Here is a 24,211-nt window from a genome sequence, read left to right as displayed (position 1 = left end):
GCAGTAGGCATAGAAATGTCCTCTACAGAGGAGACATTTGCACTGCTGATAGTCAGGATGTAAGTACACGCCACTTTAAATCACATTTTTAATGGTTTGTCTGCTCTAACACTAATTATGAAACATGTAAAGAGTAAAATATTAAAAAGTTTTGTTACAGCAACAAGGAATAAATTACTTTTGAAATAAAATATCAAAATACATCCTGGTCATCTTCATAAGTAGGAACCGTTGACTGTACGTAAAAACTGGAATGAGTGACCCCTCCTACCTTGCATTCCAAACAGGAAGTACCTGCTGGTTCCAAAAAGTCAAAAATCCCACAGACTTCTATTGAGAAATAAACTGCAAATGCTCAGTTATTTTGTCAGAATAACCAGTCTTTATCATGTTTTAGCCAATTCTATTTTAGAAAAGTCTCCAGTTGAAGTTATAAACTACCAGTCAGACATCGTGAAACAAAAGGGTGTCACCACACTCACTCCATCCAGTTCTCATGTCCGATCGCAACGTGAGCGAATAAACAAACACAACACACATTCATTTGACTAGGAATATTTATTCAAGGTGAGAAAACACAAACACAACCCAAATGTTTACCTGCCTCAAACATATTTACATTATAAATTATTCTACTGCTAACCGGTTTTGTTGGGGGGGGGGGGTCTCTGACTCCTCGCAGGTCAATCGGGTCCGGTTCAGGAAGAGATTTCTTCAATCTAGACCTAAACTTTACATGAGGACTAGAGTTTAGAGAAGATTCCCGAAGCCACAAATGTTTTTCCTGTGCTTTTAAAAACCAGCCAGTTACAGAAGTGCCCCCCCCCCCCCCCCAAAAAAAAAAGAAAAAAAAAGAAAGGAAGTCACGCCACAGTTTTTATTGTTTTTGTTTTGCTGTCCTCGGGCTAACTGCCCTCCTGAGTCTGTGGTGGCGGCGCTGCCGTGACGAAGTGAGGCGTCGAGGCCCACGGGGACGAAGGTGCGCTCTGCCCGCCGCTGCACAAAGGCGGCGGCAGCACCGCCACGCTCTCCTCCACCACCTCCACCACGGTGAGGCTCTCGGCGTCCCCGACCGCTTTCTGGGAGCAGTCCATGCAGATGTAGTCCTCGGTCTCTGCCATTTCGCAGGACACGCCCACGCAGACTTGGTGGAACCACTCGTCGCACCCGCCGTCGCACTGAACCCAGTCCACCTAGGGACGGAGAGAAACAGAGTGTTTACCCCACGTTTAACCCCATCTCCCTGATATGACCTCACCAGGTGCAAAGCAGGCACGTCAAAGTCTCCACGAACGATGACGTCATCGCTGCAACTCATAATCCGCTTTTCTTTAGAAACTTGTTACTGTTTTCTGAAAAATTTCAGCTCAAATATTATTTTGCAGACTTCTACTTATCTACAGATAACCAGGACAGGCCAGATCCTGATGCTCCGATTGGCCGTCCCACAGACACAAAGCCTGACCACAGGTTAAACTTTTTCCTGAAACCTCTGCACGAGTGTGTGATCTGTTCATATGTCATGCGTAACTCTCTTTAAGGTGTCACAGTGCTGTAATCAGCTGTTGATGTTCAGCCAAGTTCAGAAATCTGAAGGAAATGTTGCTACAAAAAGGAATCTGTCGTCTATCGAGGTCACTTCAGAGCTGCTGAAAACAGAACATCTGCAGTGTTAGGAGGAGAAAGGGCTCATGGGAAATGTGCACTGTGGGAGGTAAAAAAAAAACTCTTAATCTGTGAATCTGAAACATTCGGGAAGGAAAATGTATGGGGCTCAAATCAGAATGAGTTTAAAGTGAATAAAAAAAACAAAAAGAGGTATTGAAAATTTGAGAAAATAATTGTCAATGTTGCAGAATGTCCACTTCCACGGACACTCAACGACATCCAACTTTGTCCAATCCTGAATGAAAGCTGATGCTAACTTTTTGGCTAAGTATCTGCTCGCCGTAGTTCAATCTAGGAGACTGTAAACTCACTGTTAGTGTTGGATTGCAAACACAGTAAAAAGGGTTTTTGTTATAGAAAAATAATTTAGGGCTTTTGATGAGGAAATACACGAGCTCAAGTACATATTTAGCTAGTATTCTTGCAAAGTTTTGACAAATGAAAAGAGTTTTTACAAGCATCCATGGTCTGTGTAAATATTATTAAAAAATGTAAGAAAAATACAAGAAAATTATTTTCTTGCTGCTACACATAAGTGAATTTCCCCATTGTGGGATAAATAAAGTTACCTAAAAAAAATTACTCTGTTGTTCTAAGGACTCCAAAGGACTTGAAACGTTCAGTGGGAGAACATGGACTTGACACTTGTCAGTCTCAACTTGGGACTTGCCTCCTTTGATTTAGGACTTGAATCTGGACTTGCATACTTTGACTAGGACAGGGCTGGCCTCCCTGTTTTCTAGCTCTCTCTGGAGTGCTTAATGGAGACTACCTAAATCTATTTAATACTTTGACAAGGAAAATGACTCGGGACTTGACTCTGGACTAGAGACTTGACTCTGGACTCGCCTGCTTAGACTTGGGACTTGACTCTGGACTAGAGACTTGACTCTGGACTCGCCTGCTTAGACTTGGGACTTGACTCTGGACTAGAGACTTGACTCTGGACTCGCCTGCTTAGACTTGGGACTTGACTCTGGACTTGAGGACAAAGACTTGAGATCTACTTGTGACTAATACTATGGAGTACATTGTAATTGTTCCGACTGCGTATTACACAAAGAATTTTGTAAATTGAAGGTGTCTGTTCACTTTTTGCATGTTAATACCAGCTGAGGTGATCTGATCTATTAGTACTATTATTCATCTACATTTCTGATCTCTTTTTAATTAGAGGGGGTGACTTCCTCATTTACATTTTCTCCCCCCTTTACCGCTGGAGTTTTAGTTCCAGTCTTGACATTCATTTGACTACCGTTTATGGAATTCCCCTCATTCCAGCGGATTCCGAGTTGGAGAAAAGCAGCTTTTTCCTGCCTCAGAATTACGTTCAGGTTGTAAATGGTCGCAGAGTTATAGTCGTTCCAAGAGTGCGAGTTATTCTGCTCGTTTGGCGATAACTCCGGCGTTCTCTTTGTTTTGCTGATCATACTCAGGGATGTCCTCACCTTGTCTTTACATGGTCTCTGGCAGTTCTTAGCAGCACACACGGCGTTTTCGTCATTCGAGTCCTCAGCCCCCGACCAATCGTACTTGGAGGGAATATCCAGGATCTTCTTCACCTTCCTTTGGTCCAGACCCTCCCTGATGGATTCGGCCTTTGCAGCCGCCTTCTCCTTTCGCTTCCTTTCCTTCTCCTCCTTGGCCAGGCGCTTGGCCAGCTGCTTCACCTCCCGGTTTTTTTCCAGGCCGAGTTTCAGCTTCTTCTTTTTCGGTTTGATGCCCAGACCGAGTTCCAGACCGACTCTTTTCAGCTCTTTGGGCTTGGATGGCCTGATTTCAGACAAAGCGGAGGCTCCGCCAGCGGCGGCGGCGGCGGCCATCAGCATGTGATGGTGCTCGGCTCTTTCCAGCTTCCGCTTCCGTTTCTTCTCGGAATCTTTGTGTTTGATTTTCAGAGGTTTTTCCAACAGCAAGTTGTCGGGCTGAAAAAGCATAGAAAACAAATAAAGTGATCTTTTTGCTGTGTTTTTGTACTGATGTTGCACTTTGGTTATTTATTAGGGTAATTGTTGATGCTCTAAACGCGATTTCGTTGCTCATTATTGACAATGACAAGTAAGTAAATCTTTATATTTCTTAATATTTCGATACAGTCCTCTGAACAGTGCGTCTTGAACGACTGAAAACAAGCGGCGACATAAACGTTGCATAACGGACGACCTCCATACCTCCATGACCTGCAGGAATCTCTCCTCAGAGGGAGGGTGCGTGGCCTGCAGGATCCTCCAGATGTGCTGGGTCTCATCCAGGGACACCTCCAGCAGGTCTCCCAGCATCATCAGCTCCTCCAGCTGGGCCTTAGCCTGCGGGGACAGCTCCAGAACTGGTGGCTCCAGAGTCCGGGGTACCAGAGGGGTCTTCCTCGGCTGCTTTCTGGGAGTACTGACGTCTAGCAAAAATATAAATAGTTGACGTTATCAGAGAAAAAGAACTGAGGGGGTCATTTTTTCACCTTGAAAGGATTAGATGTGGTCTCACTTTGCACACAGGACTTTGAGGCGGATGAATACGCGTGCTCAGCGCAGAAGGAAGGAGTCGCAGCTGGCCACATGTAACTGACCACCTCCTCTGACTTGACAGGGATCTCCTCGTCACAGAACAGATATGGCTTCACCTCCCCAGGGTCCTGCACAAACACCCCCCACGTCACCAGATGAATTAAAAAAACAAAACAAACAGGGGAGTTTGTTCAATGCTCCTTCAGATCTCGCACCTTCACGTCATAACCGTACGTTTCCCTGATGTCCTCGTCGGAGTCCGTCTCCTCGTCATCGTAGTCCACGGAAGGACGAGGAGACGTGGCTCTGCTGAAGCCGGACTGCTGGAAGGTTTGGATGTGGCCCTGAGGAGAACACACAGACAGGAACGTGTCAAACATTCCAATGACGACCTGCAGAGATTTCGACTGGAACCAGGAATTGAAGGAAAACGCCCTAAAACGTACAGAAACCATCAAAGAAGTTTTAAATGGCGACTGGACAAAGAATAAAGAATATCCAGTTCTTCTTTTTTCCACTAAAATGACTGAACTCCAGTGACCTCTACTGGTTGTTTCCAGAAAAACATTCAGTCGTTAAAGATCCACTCCAATGAAAATTGTTTTGTTTTTTTTAACATGTTCTTGTTGTGTTTTTCTCATGACGGCCACAAATCTCTCGTTCCATTCCAAAGCACCACTTGCATCCACTAGATCCATGTGCGTCCCCATTCTCCTGGTCCGAACGGGTATCTGGCACAAAATAGGGACGCAGCGAAGCGAACATTTTTGGCCGAAGCCCAACAATAATTAAAACGCTGGGCTGAATACTGAATAGTGACCGAATATCAAATGAGGATGTTGAGTTTTTTTTGTTTAATATTGCAGAAATAGCCTAGAATACATTTTACACAACATTTTCAAATAAAACAAATGTTTATTTTATATTTTATTATCCAAGTCTTTCCAGTGAGTGCACTAGTGTATTTTATTAATATAAGGCTATGTCTTCACACAAAACATCAATTTCCTGCAAATTCTTTCAGCTTTTCAAACACGTGGGACACTGAAGGAGTTCCGCTAGCACCGCTAGCCTTCCTTTTAGCCCAGTTAATGCAGATGTGGTGAAGGCTTTGGCCCATGAACCCCTTCTGACAATTTAGCTCTGGAAATACTTGAAATATTTCCACGCAGCCGGAACTGCAAGTAGGGGGCAGATCGCCGATGCATGGTGATTGCGCCACACGCCGAACATTGTTTTTCAGCAGTGATACATTTGGCACCCCTAGTTTAAACCTGTATAGCTGGATAGCTCTAACATTGCTTGCCATTTTTGTTGCACCGGTAATGTTAGGTTGGACATGTGAAGGGCTGTAAGCTAGTGGGAAAGACAGTAAACAAAGATCTCTCAGCAATGTTTCGTGTATTGGCTCCACCGCAACGGTCTTGCTCACAGCTCAGAGGCAAATTTCCTGGGCTGTGTTCAGACCGTCATTGGAGACGCCTGTTCAAGCAGCCACTTGTAATGAAAAGTCTGCGTAAACGTGCATAAATGTGCATTTCGGGCTTCTGCATTCAAAATTCGTTTTCAAAAGATGGGCGGAGTGGCTCTTTAAATTTCACACAAAACATTTTTTTTAAGACTAGAATTATAGTTGGCTCAAACTAGTAGAAATGGGCATATGTGCGCCACCTGCAGGTCTGGGTTGGCGGCAGCTTTTTGCAGCTCGGCGTTGATGATCTTCTCCGTTTTTTCGCGCGCTGCCTGCTCCACCATCCGCTGGCTGAGGACGGACAACTTCGCCAGCGCCGAGGACAGCTCCTCTGTAGCCAGAGATTGGCGCGCTCGATCCTGAAAGAGGAAAACGAGCTTTCAAAAAAAAAAAAAGAAAAACTATACAAATTAAAGACGGCAAATGTTTAGGTTTTGACCTGCCAGCTCATCGCCCTCTCAGTCAGACACTGCAGCGCCTCTCCCTCTGGGAGGCGCACTGGCAGCTTCTGTAGTGAAACCAGCAGGGACAGGATGGTCTCTAGTCTGGGTCTCCTTGAGCGCTGACACAGCGGGCACAGGAATTTTGACTCCTTGGTGTTGCTCTGCCAAGACACGCCCACTTTTTTTGGGGTTCCCGTCTTGGGCAGGGGCACACACGCTCCGTGGAACCAGTCTTTACAAAGCTCACACTGCAGCATGAAGCCGCTGGCCGTCTTGCGACACAGGCAGAACTTGACCTCCTCGATGCGGTCCGCCATCGCCATCTTTGCTAAGTTGGCGGCCCGGAGGGAGTGGATGGCCTCCACTTCCTTCTGTTCTTTGGCTTTGAAAGCCGCCACGACGGTGGACGGCTCGCGCACTTCTTCGAGGCTTTCCTCCAGGTCGCTGAGAGCGTCAGGATCGAAGCCTCCTCTCTCCTTCTCCATCAGCTCCTTCACTCGCTTCCTCTTGCTCTTGCTGTTGCCGTATATCCCGATATCCACTCGAGGACTGAGAACCTAAAAGAAACAATTCTAGATTATATAGTGATCCTGGATTTGCATGCTAGAGGCAAAAATCTCTTCTTATTTCTGTGACTTTTTTTTATTTCAAGAACATGAAGCTGCTCGCCTGAATCAGAGTGTAGGTGGAGTTCTTCTTCAGGAAGGTGCGAGCCGTCCTCTCTCTCCAGGCTCGGGCCGCAGCCACCTGAGACTCCACCTGAGCCAGCGGGTCCAGACGGACGGGGATGGAGCGACCCCTGGCCAGCAGGTTCTCCAGCTGCTCCAGGTAGGCGAAGCTGCTCCCAGAGTGAATGGCTTCCACCTTAGCCGTCCACTCCTTGGCCTTCTGCAGAGCGTCTCGCAGGGCTAAAATGTTGGGGAGATACGCCGGGATGTTCCTGGCCTCCACCACGATGCTCTCCAGGGTGGCCATGCTGTGGCGAGGTCTGAGTTTCCAAGAGGACAGACAGAGGGGCCAGGATGTTATTTTGAAGTTCAGAGCGACTATAAAGGCTTACATTCTGTTAACCAAAATATTATTTTTTTTTATAATCATATGTTTTTTTTTGGCTTTATGTTGCCATCAGTCAGAAACTATCCAACTTGTTGATTTTTAATAAAAGCAGGAGACAAAACCTGTATCCCCCCCCTCAAAATCAACACTTTAATGCATTTGAACCATTGACTTTATATAAGAACTGGACTGGGTGACCCCTCCCCTCTCAAATTCTAAACAGGAAGTACCCGCCGTCTCCAAGAAGCCAGAATCCCATAGACTATATTCTGTTGAGACTGTAAACAGCTATTACTCAGTCATCATATTTGTCACAATACCAATTCTTGCTCTGATACATTTTTTTTAAACTCGTTTGACAAAGATTTTCTATCATAGTTGCCTTTCACGATAAAAGCTTGGAAATGTGGCCTGAGTCGGTTCTGGCTGTTTACCTGGCCTGCAGACAGGCGCGGGCCTTATCCTCCCACCTCTCCGACACCGTGAGGACCTCCTGCAGCTCGGCCATGGCCTTCTCCACCGCGTGGTGAGGAGCGAGGCCGACCCCAGAGTCTATCAGCCTCTTCATCAGCTCCAGCGTGACCCGCTGGGGCTCAGCCAGAGTGACGTGGACCTGCGATTTAAGAAAAGAAAAACAGATTTGAGACAGAAAAACAAAGCTCTGAAGACCCACTCCAATCAAACTGGTGTTTGTGGTATTTCTAACATGTTCAGGTGTTTTTCTCATGATGGAGGACATATGCAAAGAAAATAAAGCTTTAAGTTGAATTTCTTTATATTTTCTTAATCAAATCGTTGTAAATCAGGATTTTGGCTACATGACAGCATAATCAATCAATCAAAAAGAAGACTGGGAATGCTTCTGAAACTGACGATCAGATCGGGACTTTAAGCTTGGGATCCATTAGAACTATAAAGGCACAACTTGAAGTGAAACAAACTAACGTAAAAAAAACAACAAAGTGATTTATTTGGTTTCCACTCCAGAACTCTTCCTCCACACATTTATGTATTTGTGAGTAGAAACGAGCGGCGAGAGCCACATCCGACGGAGGCGGCCTCACCTGGTCGAGCCAGCGGGCTTGCTGCAGCTGCTGCTTGATTCGGGGCAGCTCCGGCAGCTCCACATCCAGCCCACTGCCCAGGTCCAACAGCGCCTGCAGCTTGGAAGAATCCGGCATCTCCTCCGACAGAGCCACCTGGGCTCGCTCGTGGAAGTCCTCCACGTTCTCCAGCAGCTCCTGATGGCACAAAAACCGATCACAGGAAATGGATCGCAGGATCACAGAGTAAAACAGAATACTGAAGGAAGAGCCTAACTTTGACTTGTCGCGCCTGGCTGATGACACACGGCAGCTTGAACAGTTGGTCCACAAAGGCTTTGAGCTCGTCCACCGTCAGTTTGGTGCGATTCCGGCTGCTCTCTGAGCGGAGACGGCTGCTGGAGAAAGCGAGCAGGAAAACCAAGGCATCAAAAGTTGTTTTCAAACTTTCTCGTGAGCTTCTGTTCCCGCGGTAACAGACCTGTGCCTCTGCTTGCGGCTGAGTAACAGCTGAGCCACGGAGGAGCACGTCTCCGCCTCCTTCACGATCTCCTTCAGGCGGCGGAACGAAGCGTTCTCCGGATACTTCCTGTCCTCCGCGTCCTCCAGCAAAACCTTGAGCTCAATCAGATCTGAGGAACAAACCAAACACGTCACCACAAATACAGACTGGTTTATCAGGCCAGTTGACATGTTGGGTTAAAGTATTGAGGCTTTATTTATAAAACTACTGCCACTGATTTAAAAAAGATTTGTCTCAGATTAAAGGTTTTTGCTGTGAAATGATACAGACTGATTTTTTTCAGAACCAGCCAAAATACCTCAATAATATCAAGTATCATAAGAATAATTTTAATCTAATTCCTACTTTGATTCCTAAGGGATTGGTTTCCAAGCGAGGACCAGTTTAATATTAAGGAAGGTTTTTATGGACTGATTCTTAAAGACTCCAGAGAAAATTGTGTTTGTTTTTTACATTTTTCTTATGTTGGAGGATATATATGTATTTAAAATTAAGCTTAAAATTGCATTTCTGAGTATTTCCTCATTCAAATATTTTCCTGAACTGGGACCACAAGCCCCCCTGAGCTCTAAGCAGTCTCTGCTGATGAATTCCTGCTAATATGCAGAAATTATGGCCAAGAAAACAACAAAAATTCCCTTTTTTCAATTCCCTTCTAAAAAAAGTCGATTTTTAAATGTATAAATACAGACTGAGCCTTGGACAAAAATGTCACCTTAATTTTATGTTGGAGGGCTTTTTGCTGACTTTTACTTGGGTTCACTTTTGTTAGTTTGTTTACTTTTATCCCTGTTTTACTGGAATTTACCTGCTTTAGACTCCCTGTGCCACTCTGTCTCTGATTCTGTATTGTTTTAACATCGTGAAGCACTTTGTGAGTCTTTCTGTGAGAAAGTGCTCTATAAATAAAGATTTACTTACTTTACTTTCATAAAAAATAGTTATTTTTGTTGTATTTTTGTAGTTTATAGGCCTTTTCCCCTGATGTCTCCACATAATATTAATTGCTTGTAAATTAAATCTTACATTTTTTTTTTAAGTTTTAAAAATCTTTTTCAAAAAACATGTTTTTCCACAAATTTTATTAAAACATTTAGCAGCTAATAGGCAGGTCAACATGTTTTCTATAATGTAACTATGATAATAATGGTGATAAATGTAGTTTTTCTATGAGACGGAAAAAAGTAAACAGGTGACTACAAAACATTTAGCATTAACAAGTTTTTTAAGACAGCTTTTATACTTTAATGTTTTGAAGGTTCTTTTTAGATAAAGTTTAAAAAAAGTCATTACAAAAGTCTGAATAAGACACAGAACTGTAATATCCAGACCTTTTTTGTTCTTCTGGTCTGCAGATAAGGCCTCTGCCACCCTTTTTGCCCAGGTATCATAGGACTGCGCCCGAGCCTTTACCCCGTACAGCATGGAAGGGAACTCCTCCAAGTCATAACGATAGCTAAGGCAGGGATTTAAGAGAGCAAGTCATTCAAAAAAGAAAGGGAGGGTTTGTTTTTTTATGTTCTCGTGGCTTCAATAAGACAAGGTCGCACCGCAGACATGCGTTTCCAAGAGGACAGTCACACAGATCTCCAGCGTGATGGAGACACACCAGCCTGGTGGGGCTGCAGGAGCAGGTCAGTGCAGACAGGAAGCAGGTGGTCTTACACTTGTGGCACTGCCGCTCGTCGTCTGGAACAAGCTCAAAAAATTCCTGTTCCGAGGACAGCACCCCCTGAAAAATAAAAATAAAACAACAGACCAATGAGGTTGGATTTTAGGCTACATTCAAACGCAAATGTCTATTTGTAATGTTAATTCAATGAACAGTCCATTTTGAGCGTCGCAATTCTTCTATCAGCAGCACATTTTGGGTTGAGCGGCGAAAATTCGGACAAGTGGCAAAAGTTTCCAGAGTTTAAATATCTAAACTTCAGTGAAGCTTCACCTCACATGAACCAATCAGGGACTCCGTTTTGGTCTGTGTTCTTATTCGTATCGACACATAAAAGAAATCATTTTAAAAATCCTCCAATTTTATTGATATTTTTTTACCCTCATTGGACTAATGCGAGACAGCAAGACATCAAACTGGATCACAGAGAGATAGAATTACTACTAAAGCCTATTTTAAACACATTTCCTGCACTAGATGGTGAACCTCACCGTACTGGGAGTCTCTGAATGACCTCATGAACCTCGACGTGATTACCGATGTTTTTGGAGAGCTCTTCAAAATAAATAAAACCTGATCTCTCGACATCATCCGTGTCTTCCATGATTTAGCAATGAGGCTAAAAACGTTTGGGGGTAGCTCCTCCCACACATTGCAAAGTGGCAGATTGATGAAGACACTTTTAGACGAGCGTCGACTATCACGCACAAATGGCGTTCAGTGGGAACGGATCATTGAGAACGCTAGGGTTACCGCAAAGTCAGAACCACCAGAAAGGTGATGGTTACCATTTCCTGCATAGCCTGCCGGAGTTTGCTCTCCTCCTCCATCATGTCACTCATCTCCTTGTAAACAGCAGCGGCCAGCTCCACGTCCAGGCTCTCTGGGTCGGCGGCCATCTTGCAGAGCAACTCTTCGTGGGAGAAGACGCAGTAGCGGTGAAGGCGGCGGTAATGAGCAACACACTGGCGTCCCATCGGCAACTACGACGCACAATTGAAACATTAAAAAAAGCCTTAATCCACAGAAATAGAAAAACCTCTGATGTGATTTATGAGTTGTTCGTCTCTCGTCACCCAGTCGGCTGTGCAGAAATTGACCGCTTCCGCAAAGTTGTAGCCTTGATTGAAGCCGCTGTGGTAAGCTCTGGGGAAGGTGACCACAAACTCGCCCGCACACTGATTGGTCCTGTAAACCTGCACATCGGGAGAAACTGGTCATAACCTGGACTCCACGATCAGCCCTTTAGGTCGAACCCCCAAGCTGTGGCCGCGTACGGGAACGCCGTGCTCCATGAGGACGTTGGGGTTCATGGTGGTGACCAGCTGGTGGAGGAGGTCGGGCTGGGAGTCGAACAGCTCGGGCGCCACCTTTTTCATCACAGCTTCAAGTTTCTCTGCGGCAGCGGCCGGCACGCCATACCACGTCTTGGGTTCACCCCTTAACAGCAGAAGAAGCAAAAGCAGTTTTACAAAGTTCAAAAAGATAAAGAAAACTAAGCATTATGCTAAAACCACACCCAATGAAACTTGCGTTTCAAATTGTCAAATTATGCTGCCTCTCTTTGGACTTGCAACAAAATTTCTCCTGCGTGCTTCTCCGATAACGTGTTCAGAAACTTGACATAAACTTAAAAATTCTTAATTTGATCCCAACATGGGAGCATTTATCTATTTTAAAAAGGTCTATAAAAGCATCAATTAGCACATCTGGGTTCATGAGATCATTCAGAGACTCTCCCAGTGCGGCGAGGTTCATCATCTGAATGACGGCTGCTTTCAGCGGTACTTCCGTCTGTCTGTGACCCGGTTGGACAGCTTGCTGTTAGTCAGAGGAATAACTTTTTCGGATCGTTTTGATGCAAATATAAAAAATATCATAAAGTTCATGAGGAGAACAATCAGATCCTCCATCGTGTTTGTTTTTGGATTCCGCTCACTGATCACATCATCAACCGGTCACGGGCCAAAGCTGAGCAACGAGTCTTCTTCGCCAAAGTTCAGATATGTCTGTTTTCATGACGTCCCTTAAGGTGGCTCCATGAGCCACAAGAGACCTCCAAGACACACCTATGCTCCTCTTCAGATGCAGCACCTCCCTCTCTGCAACCCTCCATGGGTCCAGACAACCAAAAACCTGCAGCATCTGTACGGGACAACATACGGGGGGGGAGGGGGCGCATTTAATTAAGCCTACAGGAGTTCTGAAAAATCCATTTACAAACTCTTGGAGGAGCACAGATGATTTGGAAGATATGAGAAGATCGTTCTGCTTCCCACAGCTTCGCAGATGTTGGATGTTTTGAAGTGCGGACAAACTCGTGATCTTTGGTTCTACGTGCTTTGCACACGTTTGCACCTCAGACTACAGGCGAACGTTTAAAAACATGGCAAGAAGACAGGGTCGCTTCTCACCAACGAAGTCTTGAAGTTAAATCCTGTTTCCCCATTCATCTAAGCAGAAGTCTTTAAGTCCAGATGGCCAACGTCAAGAAGACGTCACCTGAATGGAGGAGAACCTTCATCGACCTACCAATGAAGGAAGTTGATGGAGTAACTCCAGTGGTCCTCGATGTGCCAGCAGAAGGAGGAGAAACACATTCCCACATAGAGCCAGGGCACCTTCATGCCGGATATGTCCACGTTGATGTGGGTCAACACAGACTGCTCCAGGACAGGCATGTTGTTCAGGTTCCAGCCTGAGTTTGCATATTCCTGTCAGCAGAAGGAAAATAAGGTTTCACTAACTTAACAGAAAGGTGCTTTTATTCCACGTAATGCAAATCCATCAGAAATAAACATTAGGAAGCCAAAAATGCAGCAACTGTCATCACTGGTGTAGTGTAAAAAAAATGAAATGCGTTCCACGATTGAATGAGTGAACATGAAAACCATCCGAATGTGTTTAAACCATCTTTGGATCCATTTTTAAAAGCGCTTCCAGTGGTCTTATAATTATAATTATGCAGATTTTAGCCAAAATCAAAAGATCTGTTTCGTTTTCAAGGACAGTTTTCTGCAGAGAGGCAGTAGCTCATTAGAAATTAACCTCTGAGTTGTGGGCGGGACCGTTGGTGTAGAGTAACCCCGCCCCCTTTCCCTCTGTACTTGCAGAGCGGAGCAGGGAGCTTGTGACCCCGCCCAGTGTATTTTCTACGTCACAAATAGGATCTTTCCTGAAACTGCACTTTTTCATCTGCTCCTGATTCACAATGATTTGAATAAAGAAATACTCAGAAAGGCAATTTTAAGCAAAGTTTTCTCAATATCATATCTCCAATTTTTAGAAAAATGTCACAAGAACATGTTAAAAACACCAAAAAGACTCATTTCATCAAAGTAGGTCTTTAAGTACATCACTTAATTAGAAAATTTTAAGAACGTGGATTACCAGGTTTGTATTTTACTTTCTGAATTAGTAAAAAAACATTTAACGGTAATCCTGTCCTTATGCCCATTGGGGATAAATATAAATTTAAAAATTAACAGAAAAAATGATTTTTATCAAAAGAACAAGATATCAAGTTAAAAAAAGAAAAACTTATTATCCAAGTAAAAATAAAAAAAACTTTTTTTTTTTCTAAAGCAGCAGTTTAAAAGGCAGCGTAAACTTAACAGCTGCTTGGATCCATTTTTTTGTTATGTTTGTGGTTTGTTTTTGTTTGACAAAAATATGAGAACGCAGTGAAATGAAACCACTTCCTGAACTGCTCAAAGCCACTTTCTGCTCAACACACACAGAAGTTTTTGCTGCATCCGATGCTTCTCAAATCAGCCCTCTAGACGCCAGGTCTCCAACCTTTTTCAGTTTAATGTCAGACAATATCTCCACGGATCGGCCTGTAGGAGACTAGAGTGGAGTTTTTTTCCTTTTTTGGCTTCCAATTTCCTTAACTTTTGAGGGTGAAATTTATCTTCATCCTCTGTAAAATATCTGCAGCTGCTTTCAACTTTATTTGTACTCTAGATTTCCTGTAGGAATCAATAAAATTCCCCTTAACTGTCAAAGTGGAAGCCAAAGAAAAAAATCAGACAGCAACGGATGAAAATACAAAAAAAAAAGAAAAGGAAAAAAAAAGTCACTAAAACTGGTATTTAAAAAAAAATGTGTGTACGATTTCTTAATTGTGATCGGCTATATTCCGTTATTAGCCGTAGTAAAGGCAACACTGTCACACGAACCTTTTGACACTAACTTATTTTTAAAATATCGACTGTAAACAATATAAAGATCCAAGATAAGATTCCTCCGCTTATCCGGGTCGCGGGGGCAGCAGTCTAAGCAAAGATGCCTCTTCCCTTGCCCCGGCCACTTCCTCCAGCTCCTCTGGGAGAGAGACACGTAGTCTCTCCAGCGTGTCCCGGGGCCTCCCCCCAGTGGGACATGCCCTGAATACCTCCCCGTCCAGGAAGCATCCAGACTAGATGCCCGAGCCACCTCAACTGGCTCCTTTCAATGTGGAGGATAAATGTTTCTACCGACCCGACCCGAATTTCCGGTCAGGTCGGGCACTAAATGACAATCATTACGTTCGGGTCGGTTCGGGCCGGGCTTCTGGTAATGGCTGCAAAGAAGCTCCTTAGGCGGGTGGTTGTCAAACAGCTCTTTATTAATCCTGTATGTCAGAACGGTTACCGCACGAACCGAAAGGCACAGCCAGCTTCTTACTCAGAGGGAGAACGTTCACCGAACGCACGCACACACACACACACAGGTAGACCCCGCCCTCCAATCACCAGCCCACCATTGATTGACATACACTGTGGTCCAGCAACTGGCAGAAAGAGGGGGGCACTGGCCACCCGCAGCTCTGCGCACGTGTCGTGAATGTAATCTTCCCTCCGCAAGTCTGCATCTATTTTGTTTAGGTATCCCCGATATGGAACAGCAAGAAGTCAAGGAGAAACTTAAGACAGGGGAACTGAAAAGGTAAACACGCACCGCCGCGGCTGCAGTATTTCTCCGCGTTAAGCGAGTGCGCATCAAGATCTCTCTTTCACTCTCTTTGTCTGGCCTCTTATTCTGTGTTCCAGCGTTATTTCGTTGTGCAAATGCATTTATCGTGATCATAAAAATATGTAGATTATTTTAACCTTAAATCTTGGGGTTTTTTCTATGGGATCCCTATACTATGGGATAAATTGAAATTTCGGGTTTGCTTCGGGCTCCAGCCTGCAAATCAAGTTAATTGGTCGGGTTCTGGCCGGGTTCGGGCCTGTGTCGGGTCGGGCTGGATTTTTTAGGCCCGATCTTACCTCTACTCCACGGGTGACGGAGCTTCTCGCCTTATCTCTAAGGGAAAGCCCAGCCCCCCAACAGAGGAAGCTCTTTTTAGCCACTTGTATCCAGGACCTCGTTCTTTCGGTCATGACCCAGAGCTCATGACTATAGGCGAGTGTTGGAACAAAGATCGACCGGTAAAATTGAGAGCTTTGCTTTTTGGCTCAGCTCTCTCTTCACCACAACAGACAGATACAGCGACCGCATAACTACGGACGCCGCTCCGATCCGCCCGTCAATCTCACGCTCCGGTCTTCCCTCACTTAAGAACAAGACACCCTAGATATTTAAACTCGTCCACCTGGGGCAGAAACACTCCACCCACCAAGAGAGATGGAGAACTACCTTTCTCCGGTCGAGAACCACGGCCTCAGATTTAGCTGTGCTTAAAAAAACACTAAAAAACCCAAAACCATGTGTGGTTTGTATATCTGAAGATAATCACTGTTATTTTCCTTCTCTCGTCATTACATTTAGAAGTTTACGGCGAGCCTTTAACAATTAATAATATGCAACATTTCATGTGAACCCAGATTTAATGTGGAAAAAAAGATGTTTTTTTCCACACAAACCTTTTCTTCATTTTACTTCTTGAAATATGAAATTCATTTAATTTGGTGAAAATATATTTAGAAGCATTTCTGCATCCCATAGCAAAAATGTTTTTTATTGAAGTGTTCATTTGAATTTAATGTTGTTATTCTATGATCACAACAGCCCTCAAGCAACCACTTCCAGTGTAAAGGCTATATAAACGCGCATAAATGCATCTTTACATAGTGTTTAGGCGTCGCCGTGCACGTTTTTACGTCTGTTTTGAGGCTCTACGTACAAAACCTGCAGCCACTATATCCAGGTTGAAAGTTCAACCAGGTCAATCTGCCTCTTCCAACTGTGATTGGATCAGGTGGCATATCACCATATGATAAAAGCGCGTTTAAGAACGAGTGGGACAAATGTCGGCTGTGACCGGAGCATAAGGTGTTCCAAGAATGCAGGCCAATTTGCAAAAAGTCTGACCAGCCCTGCTTTCCATTTAAGAAGCGTTGTTCCATCACCTCTTCATCTCCCAGCAGCCTCCTTTTCCCGTCTCTGACAGGAAACCCGCTGCCCACGTCCTTAGAGCTGATGTCCGCTCCGTACTCCACGATGACGTCCTCCTCGATGCTGCTGACCAGACGCCAAAACTCCTTCTCCACCAACTCTGTAGGAACCATCTGAGGAGACGAAATCTAAACTTTAACTCTTTCTCACTGTGTGAAACCGCCAAATTTGATCCATACATACGTGAACTGGCATGTTGAAATAGTCCGATTTGAAGTGATCGGCCATCTCTCCGAAGCTCTGCAGCGTGTATTCCCTCACTGCCTGCTCAAAGCCAAAAGCCTCCCTGGGTTTACTGCACTCCTGCCAGAGAGAGCGTCATGGTCACTCATGGCAGCAAAAATGCATTTGTGCGTGTTTGTGTCAAAAGAAATTCTAATCATAAAATCTGATCACATAGTTGTTATTTCCAGAAAACAAACAAATAAATTTCTGGAGCTTTCTCTGTCCCCAACTGCTGATTGTTACCTCTGCAACACATTTGGGACATCGCCAGTCGCCTTTGGGCACTTCCTGCAGGGGCGGGATCAGGCAGAAGGTGTGATAACTGTCGTCACAGCCGTCACACAGGAGCAGCCGGTCCTCTTTGTCGCCTCGGCCACACACCATGCAAAAATAAAGGTCAATCTGGGGAGGAGGGGGGGTGGTAAAGGGTTATAGAGTGTTTATTTTGAGTTTTTTTATTTATTTTTTATACATGAGTGCTATGGCATGTCTGCTACACCTTTCTTCCACCACTTTCTGGGGGTGTGAAGCGGCCTGGGGGTTCATCGTTTACCCAATAAGCTGTTGGCAACAGATAAATGCTGGCGGAGAGGTTACCGGAGATCGCAAGAAAGGCTGAGGAGACTGGGGAGCCTCAATGTTTGCAGGGTTCTTAAAAAGGTTTTTTTTTTTTTGCTGGTGTCGACAAACTGGCTCCGTTCCGGAATGTCCCCTCCAGTCTGTGACTGCGGGTGGGTGGGAAGAGGATGTTACAGAATCCGGAATCCATCACGGACAACATCTTCATCATCATCCCCCTCTCCATGGGTGCACTGAGGAGCTGCTTCAGTCAGAGATTTTAACACCTCGTTGCAGGAGGGAGCACTTTCACACATCTTTCCTCCTGTCAGCTATTAGAATCTGCAACACCTCATAAACACTAGAGTCTAGTGTTTTTCAACCTTTTTTGAGCCACGGCACACTGAAACCTTGACAAAAAATTCCGCGGCACACCAGCATCCAAAAACTCAGTCTGTATTGATCTACAGCCCCTCCACAATCTCGAATGCATTTTTGTGATAATTGTGGCAGAAAAAGCTGGAAGTTGCAGCTGTTTTTTCCTAAAAGATGTAATAAAAGTTAAGTTAGAAGATACAAAAACTGTTTGTGTGTTCGTTGTGGTTTCAAGACGTCTAACAAGGAAGACTCATTGTGCGCTGAGACGTTTTCACTTTAACCCAATGCATTATGGGAGATGTGGTGCAAAAATCCGCCGACGGCAGAGAGACTAGCGTCTGAGCTTCATTGTTTTGTTCACTTGTTCCACGGTCTGAGACCGGATTCAGTGGAAAGCTGCACCGCTAAAGATGAGCTTTAGCGGGTATTTTTGTCAGAACTGAGAGACTTTATGAGCAGAATCAGAACAAGGAAGTGAAAACTTTAACCAATTCTGATTGGTCAGACTGATGACATGTGATTAATCCTCCAAGAGTGATTGGTGGAGACAGTTAAAGGGGCGGGACTTTTCCGAAAACAGCTTTAGTTGCAGCTAAATCGCGGTACCCTCATTCTTATCAAGACAAAATGTCTTTAATAGAATCAAGTTAACACAAAGAAAAAAGTCTTTTACGATCTTTCATATTCCTAACTACTCAGTGATTTATCAAGGCCTGTTTGGATGAACACAGAGCTGTTATTCTGGAGATGGTAAATGTTTTTAGTTAATGAGGGCAATTTCCCACGGCACACCTGACCATCTCCCATTGCACACTGGTTGAAAAAACACGGTACTAGAAACTAATTATTATTATTTTTATGGATTTTTAATGTTAATTATTATCTATCTGCTATTTTTAATAGAGATCAAGGGAATTTCCCATTTTGTGGGATAAATGACGTTTTGTTTTATTCTATTCTAACAATAACATAAAAGAGTTCTCACAAAGTTGACCTCCAGGGTCTCCTTCTGTGGTTTCATCTTAATGGCGAAGGCCTGGGCTTTGAGCTGACGTTGTTTCTTACTATAACCATCGTCTGGAAGGAGAAGAAACCACTGCTGACATATGGGACACTTAAATGTTTGCTAAATGTTTAAAAAGGCAGTGATCTTCTTACCGGCTGATAAGATCTCCAAACCAACCATCCTGGGACTTGTCCCAAAGATTTGGAGGCTTTTTGGCTCCTTGTTTTCCCTCTACAGAGAAAAAGAAAACACAGTTTGCTTCTGTGGACGGCTTCTCTGTCCTTCTGCTCGATCCGATCGCCGGCAGCACCTCCATCACCTCTGACTTCAGGCGCCTGGAGCGCCTCTCAGGAAGAATCTGCTCCTTGTTTTGCGTCACCTCTCCTTGCTCCTCTTTCTCCTTCTCTTCCTCCTCGTCTTGCTGCTCTTCCTCCGTCGTCTCCTCGCCAACCCCTTCATCCACGTCCTCCTTCTCGGTTCCCTCGTCGTACAGACGCTGCAGGCCCTGATTTGAGAAACGAGCGGGTTTACGGCGTGAACGTTCTCATGGAAGCTGCGCTGTGAAAACGCTCCAACACTTACAGTCAGCGTGGCTCCAGACTGGAAGAGCTCGTACGGGTAAAGGATTCGCTCGTAGTGCGAGCGCAGAAGCGAGCCAGTGCCCCTCCCGGGCGGGAAGCCCATTCGGGCGGCCACTGTGGACCATCTCTTCTCTTTGCACACCATCTCAAAGCCGCCCTCGGAAGAGACTATCTAAAAATGCACGGATTGTGAGGCAGATTAAAAACATTTTTCAATGAAATTAAACATTTCAGGAACAAAAAAACTAAACTAAAGTCGCTCCTGTTTATTCTTATGCTCCATTTGTCACAAATAAATTACAAATACAAAAAGGTTCCTGGCTGCACGGAGGCGCAGTGGTTCGCGCCGTTCAAGTCCCGGCTGGGGGACCTGAACCAGAACATCAATGGGGGACTTTTCTGTGTGGCGTTTGCATGTTCTCCCCGTGCATGCATGGGTTCTCTCTGGGGTCTCCGGCTTCCTCCCACTCCAAAAATATGCTCCATAGGTCAGTTGGCAACTCTAAATTGTCCATAGGTGTGAGTGTGAGAGTGAATGGGTGTGTGATTGTGGCCCTGAGACAGACTGGCGACCAGTTGAGGATGTCTCCTGCCTTCACCCGTAAGTGGCCGGGATAGGCTCTTGCGGCCCCGTGACCCCGTAAGGGACAAAACGGTAGAAGATGAATGAATTAAAAAGAAATGTTCCAGACTGGTCTTACCTTGCTGAGCTGATAAAGGTCCAAAATTTTTCTCTCCACGTGAGGAAAGCGGATCCTGGATCCCTGCAACTCCCAGAATTTCGCTATTTGATCCAGAAAGTTCAGCTTAACCCGAGTGATGGCCTGCAGAGGCAGAAGGAGGGTAGATCGTAAAAGCGCAGCAGCTTTATGAAGTAACTTCAACAGCTGGACTTTTATTATGAAAACCAAGTCCAAAAGTTATGAGATCATATCTAATCAATCATATCTAATATTGTTTTTTTTTCCCCATCTGGAAACAATAGAAAACCTTATCAACTGAAAACGCAGTCATGTTTTAAGGAGAATTGATTATTTTTGATGAACCTGAAAATGAACCTGAGACTTTTATTTTGATGCAAATGAACTCTAGACTGAAAAGGTGTGACTCTTCCAGTACAATGGTATCTTATACACAAAGTCCCACTCCCATCATCTTTTTATCTATTTTTAAAGCATTCCTGGTGGTCTTTTAATTATGATGATGTTGTCTTTAGCCTAAAAATCAAAAACCCCTGTGTTGTTTTCAAGGACATAGTTTCTGCAGAGCAGCAGGAGTTCATCAGAAATTCCCCTCTGAGTTGGCAGGGAGTAATACTGCGCTCATTTCCCATCATCCTTTTGTTTACAGTCTCTCCTACTAGCTTACAACACCTCACAGCCACAAACTACCATTACAAAAACGGCGAGCAATCTCAGAGCAATCCAGCCGTACAGTTTTGATCCAGCTGCCAGCTCAGTGGAGGAAAACAAAGACGTACATGGATCTACTTGTCTGCAAGCAGATGCATTGGAATGCAGCGGAGCAGGGAGCTTGTGGCCCGACGATTCTAGTTTATACATCGCCACAAGCTTTTTTTTTGCTCCTGACTCAGCACAATTTGAATAAAGAAACACTGTTTTAATCATTTAAGGAGATCGATGTATGGGAAAAACATATTTTAACAGTTTTATTAAGTGGACTCAAAACCAGGACAGACTTTTGTTTTGTTTTTTTACAATCTACAGCCATTAAATGACTCTTTATGACTCTTTAAACGCAGGTTTTAACCTCGTTTGGCAACTCACCTCAAGTTCATTCAGTCTTTGAACTCTTGGAGTAAAGCGAAAATTGCGAACATCACAGGCAAAGGGAGGCTGCCAGTCCTGCAAGAAAACATGCAGATGCAATAAATGTTGTTTACTTCAAAAAAATTAGTAAAAGTGAAATGCAAGCTAGAAAACAAAAAAAAAACAAAAAAAATGTCAGATGTCAGCATGTATGCAGGATTCTTTGCTGTTTTAAAACTGTTATTATTAATCATAAACAGACATCCAATAGAAGCTTTGAAAATGTAGCTTTTAAGCGTTTTAGTGCATCTTTAAAAGAAGGAAAAACACATTTTTGGTTTAAGTGCTAAAGCAGCACTAAACGAAGCTAGCCGTCCGTCAAAATGTGACACACTTTCTAATCAAAACATGAACAACAATCAGAAGGTGGTGACAGGCTTTCAAAACAATGCGATCAGCTCGTTGATAATGACTTCATTGACCTTTATGTGACTGTTGACATATTTAAGGGCCGACGAAAACTGAAACTCAAACTGCACACTTTTGCATGCGCAAAACTAGGACATCGTAACTGGCTTTGAACCAATTTGTTGTGTTTTTTTGTGTTGACAAGGTGCACTTTTTTATCTTACCTGGGGAGGTCGGATTTTGCAGATCCCCGTTTTCTCTGCAATGGGTCTGATTTTGTTGATAAATCCTAAAGGATCCGAGAATTCCTCCCAACTCGGCTCAAACACCGGGCATTCAGGAGGAGGAACAAATTCGACAATCTCAGCCATGTTGGAGTGCTACCACGGTCATTAAAAAAACATAATAATGTGGCAAAACTGTACAAAAAAAATCAACAATCCATGGCTCTAGGAAAAATTCTCCTGTTGTGGAACTTCGTCCACGTCGATCAGAATCTCATTGATTATTATTGGATTAAAATAAAAAGCAGAAGAATGCTCCAGTGCATTTTCTGTACCCATGATCATCCGTAAAAACAGCGAACCAATGCAGGCCGGGGAAAGTCCCCTCTACCTGGCTGGGACGCAGGGTCGGGTCAATCCAATATGTCACCCGTTTCTTCTTTCACAACACTGCTCCATAGTATCCGCTTTCCAGCAGGGACAGTAAAAATACGGAATAAAGTCGCTAAACTCTCCATAAGGCTGTTGTTTTTGAGCAGCGGAAGCTAATGTGGTGTCCCCTTCAAGTTCAAGCTGCATTTCCAAGAAAGTTAATATCAGCTGTTAGCTTCGGCATCTTTTAGCTAGCGAAATTGTGAGGCTAGTTTTTCTCATAAACCTTTCTGGATTTAACTTCCGTATTTGTGTTTGCCACTCAGGTTTAGGCTAACAGCGAACCGACATTGTTGACTGATGACTTATCCTCCATTCATTGTAACGCTCGAACGAAGCGAGAGGAGGGGAAAAAAAGCATCGATCAAGCTAACTTTAGCTGCTTTTGTCGGTTGCGCAGCTAGTGTTAGGAAACGTCATTTGGATAATGGTTCGTAGGTTGCGCTCGTAACAACGAAATGACACCGAAAAATGACAACGTCGTTGCGAAGTTTAAAAGACAGACTTTTGTGAAATTTAGCGTCGTCTGCAGGTATAGTACTAGCCGCATTAGCTAACGTGTTAGTTAGCTACCTCAGGGAGGGGAAGAACAGCCGTGGTGCTTTCATCGGTGCTCGGAAAAAAATCTATCGTTTTTTCTTTCTTTCTATAAACTAGGAATTTATCACATAATGTTTTATTACAAAAACACTTTGTGTTCTTTTCTATAACAAACATTTTTATTATTTAATTTAAGAAAAATGTGTATTTATGAAAAATAAAACACGTAAACAAACCCCTCAACAATTCAACGTAACAAAATACAACGATGATCACAAATATCACACATACACTGGATGTGGAAACATGAAATGCTTCCCACAAAAAAGGAGTTCCGTAGACAAAAACAAACAGCAAAAAAGAAAAAAATACTAACAGTTACTAACAACACACTCACGACTTTAAAAAGAGCGCACCAGTGGTATACAAAACAGACAAAAACATATTAACTCCGAATATTAGATACACTATTGGCAATTATACTTATAGTAAATTGTGTGGTTTATTGTGCATGTCTTAACGTGTGGGTTCCTTGATTTTACAAGTTTAGATCTCATCTTCGATCCTTTAAATGTATGTGAATTTGTTGTAAACATAAACTAATTCACATGCATCTTTAGCAGAGCTGTAATAACTAATCGACTTTATCGATTTCTATTCCTACAATCCAACCAGATCGATCTTGGTGAGGCAAGTTTTTAAAATAATCAACTTAGTCCGTTATCAAATTGTTAGAATGATATTAGAAAATACCTTTTAGATTGAGGCATGGCAGGTATATTTTACAATGAGACGTAAAAGAAACCAAGTGGATCACAGCGGACAAAGCGCACGTGACTACTGCAAAAAATGATCAAGCCATCATTACTGTCCAATGTGTGGAAACACTTTTACAATTTTACATACAATTTACAGTGTGGCAGAATGTTCTAAAATTGTTCCATTTGTATTATTTTGATGTGAAAAAACAATAGTGAACTGAACTCTATGAAACTAAAATATGAAGTTATTTTCCATTAATTCTTGTTTTCTTGTTTGTTTATGCACATATTTAATTTACGCTTGATTATGTTGCAAAAAATACTAGGAATCTGGTAAACTTCACCTGCACTGTTTGGTACCCAGGTATTTATTTCTGAGTCCCACTGATGGAGTTTTTTGCTAAAGTTGTCCTGGATTTTAGCTCAGTGAATCGGTTAACAGGTGTAGGTGCCATAACCGTTCGCCCTGGTTTATATTACCTAAAACCGACTATGAATCATATGAACAACCACAAGTTATGTTATAAATCAGACTGTTAATAAAATGAATTGTAACATCCCTAATCTT

General features: G+C 43.6%; 1 protein-coding gene across 5 annotated transcripts; it reads right to left on the bottom strand.

Annotated features, from left to right (window-relative positions):
- Positions 1–539: 539 nt before the first annotated feature.
- On the bottom strand, positions 540–22,970 carry kdm5a (lysine demethylase 5A). 5 transcript variants are annotated; one of them, XM_011490943.4, is made up of 28 exons: positions 21,911–22,970; positions 21,297–21,374; positions 20,211–20,333; positions 19,511–19,681; positions 19,248–19,433; positions 19,081–19,159; positions 18,908–18,999; positions 17,230–17,388; positions 16,945–17,064; positions 16,716–16,874; positions 12,910–13,091; positions 11,655–11,817; positions 11,454–11,573; positions 11,166–11,360; positions 10,256–10,437; positions 10,037–10,161; positions 8,664–8,814; positions 8,460–8,580; positions 8,204–8,380; positions 7,574–7,752; positions 6,753–7,071; positions 6,080–6,640; positions 5,841–5,999; positions 4,385–4,513; positions 4,150–4,297; positions 3,840–4,060; positions 3,117–3,593; positions 540–1,193 (listed from the first exon to the last, which is right to left on the bottom strand). In XM_011490943.4, the coding sequence occupies exons 1-28, from the start codon at positions 22,055–22,057 to the stop codon at positions 906–908; spliced, it is 5,211 nt and encodes a 1,736-aa protein (XP_011489245.1). In that variant the 5' UTR covers positions 22,058–22,970; the 3' UTR covers positions 540–905. The 5 variants fall into 5 exon arrangements, with proteins under 5 accessions (XP_011489245.1, XP_078797659.1, XP_011489243.1 ...); XM_078941533.1 differs by having other exon boundaries at positions 8,460–8,577; positions 21,911–22,966; XM_011490941.4 differs by having other exon boundaries at positions 19,239–19,433; positions 21,911–22,954.
- Between the last annotated feature and the right edge of the window lie 1,241 nt (positions 22,971–24,211).

Source organism: Oryzias latipes, chromosome 23 (genome assembly GCF_053564925.1).
Source record: "Oryzias latipes strain Hd-rR chromosome 23, Olatipes_Hd-rR_3.1".
Taxonomy (NCBI): Eukaryota; Metazoa; Chordata; class Actinopteri; order Beloniformes; family Adrianichthyidae; genus Oryzias; species Oryzias latipes.
The sequence above is the reverse complement of the archived record's forward strand: the minus strand, read 5'-3'. Positions and strand labels throughout refer to the sequence as shown.